Raw genomic sequence first — 1,614 nt, 5'->3', positions numbered from 1 at the left:
TACCCCAATCCTTGGGTTCCCAAACCCCTGGAGACCCCAAACCCTTTGGTCCCTTTCCCTTGGGCACCCCAACCCTCGGGTTCCCAACGACTGGGTACCCCAACCCATAGGTCCCCAAACCGTTGGGCACCCCAACCCTCAGGTTCCAAATACTTGGGTCCCCGATCCCTTTGGTCCCAAACTCTTGGAGACCCCAAACCCTTGGGTTCCCATTCCCTTTGGTCCCAAACCCCAATCCACAGGTCCCCAAACCCTTGGAGACCCCAAACCCTCAGGTTCCCAATCACTGGTACCCCAATCCTCGTGTCCCCAAATTCTTGGGCACCCCAATCCTTGAGTTCCCAATCCCTTTGGTCCCAAACCCTTGTGCACCCCAACCCTCAGGTTCCCAACCACAGGGTACCCCAATCCTTGGGTCCCCAATCCCTTTGGTCCCCAATCCCTTCAGTCCCCAAAACCCTGAGACCCCAAATCCATGGATCCCCAATCCCTTCAGCTCCCAAACCCTGGAGTCCCCAGTCCCTTTGGTCCCCAATCATTTCAGTCCCCAACCCCTGGGTCTCCAAACCCCTGGGTCCCCAAACCCTAATTGGGATCCCCAAACCCTTGGGTCCTCAAACGCCTGAGACCCCATATCCATGGGTCTCCAATCCCTTCAGCCCCCAATCCCTGGGGTCCCTGATCCTTTCGTTCCCCAATCCCTTCAGTCCCCAATCCCTTTGGTCCCCAATCCCTTCAGTCCCCAAACCCGAGACCCCAAATCCATGGATCCCCAATCCCTTCAGCTCCCAAACCCCAGAGTCCCCAATCTCTTTGGTCCCCAAACCCTGGGTCCCCAAACCCCTGCGTCCCCAAACCCTTGGGTCCTCAAACGCCTGAGACCCCAAATCCGTGGGTCTCCAATCCCTTCAGCCCCCAATCCCCGGGGTCCCTGATCCCTTCGTTCCCCAATATCTTCAGTCCCCAAACCCTTCGGTCCCCAATCCCTCAAGCCCTTGGAGACCCCAAATCCGTGGGTCTCCAATCCCTTCAGACCCCAATCCCCGGAGTCCCCAATCCTTGGGTCCCCAAACCCTTGGGTCCCCAATCCCTTTGGTCCCCAATCCTTTCAGTCCCCAACCCCGGGCTCCCCAAACCCTGGGGTCCCCAAAGACCTTATGGTCTTCAAACCCCCACCCCCTGCCCCCACCCCGTGCCCCCGCCGCGGCCCCACCTGGTACTTGTTGGTGGAGTTAAAGGGGATTTCGGTGACTTTGGGGTTCTTGTCCCGCATCTTCTTGACGGAGCCGCACGAGAGCTGGATGCACTTCAGCAGCGCCGACTCGGACGCGTCGCCCGCCGTGTCACGCTGGGGGGGGGAGCACTCACGGTGACACGTGGGGACACCAAAAGACGGCGGTGACGTCACCAGGACCCCAGGGTGGGGTTGAGTCAGGGATAGGGGCAGGGGCAGCGATAGGGTTAGGGTGGCTTGGGTTTAGGGTTAGGGTTAGGGTTGGGGTTAGGGCCAGGGTTAGGGTTAGGGTTGGGGGTCAGGATTGGGATTGGGGTTGGGGTTGGGGTTGGGGTTAGGTGTAGGGTCAGGGTCAGGGTTAAGGTTAGAGGGTCAGGGTT

General features: G+C 59.7%; 1 protein-coding gene across 1 annotated transcript in view; it reads right to left on the bottom strand.

The window, feature by feature from the left end:
- The window catches only part of LOC110391860 (sodium/potassium-transporting ATPase subunit alpha-2-like), a gene marked incomplete at its 5' end in the record, with an annotated part of 27,184 nt that overhangs the window by 6,339 nt on the left and 19,231 nt on the right, over nt 1–1,614 (bottom strand). The window contains 1 exon segment of the mRNA XM_021383807.1: nt 1,177–1,348. Coding sequence (XP_021239482.1) covers nt 1,177–1,348 — 172 coding nt within the window.

Source organism: Numida meleagris, unplaced genomic scaffold (assembly GCF_002078875.1).
Source record: "Numida meleagris isolate 19003 breed g44 Domestic line unplaced genomic scaffold, NumMel1.0 unplaced_Scaffold563, whole genome shotgun sequence".
Classification (NCBI taxonomy): Eukaryota; Metazoa; Chordata; class Aves; order Galliformes; family Numididae; genus Numida; species Numida meleagris.
Note: the sequence above shows the minus strand (reverse complement) of the source record. Positions and strands in the feature narration are given on the sequence as shown.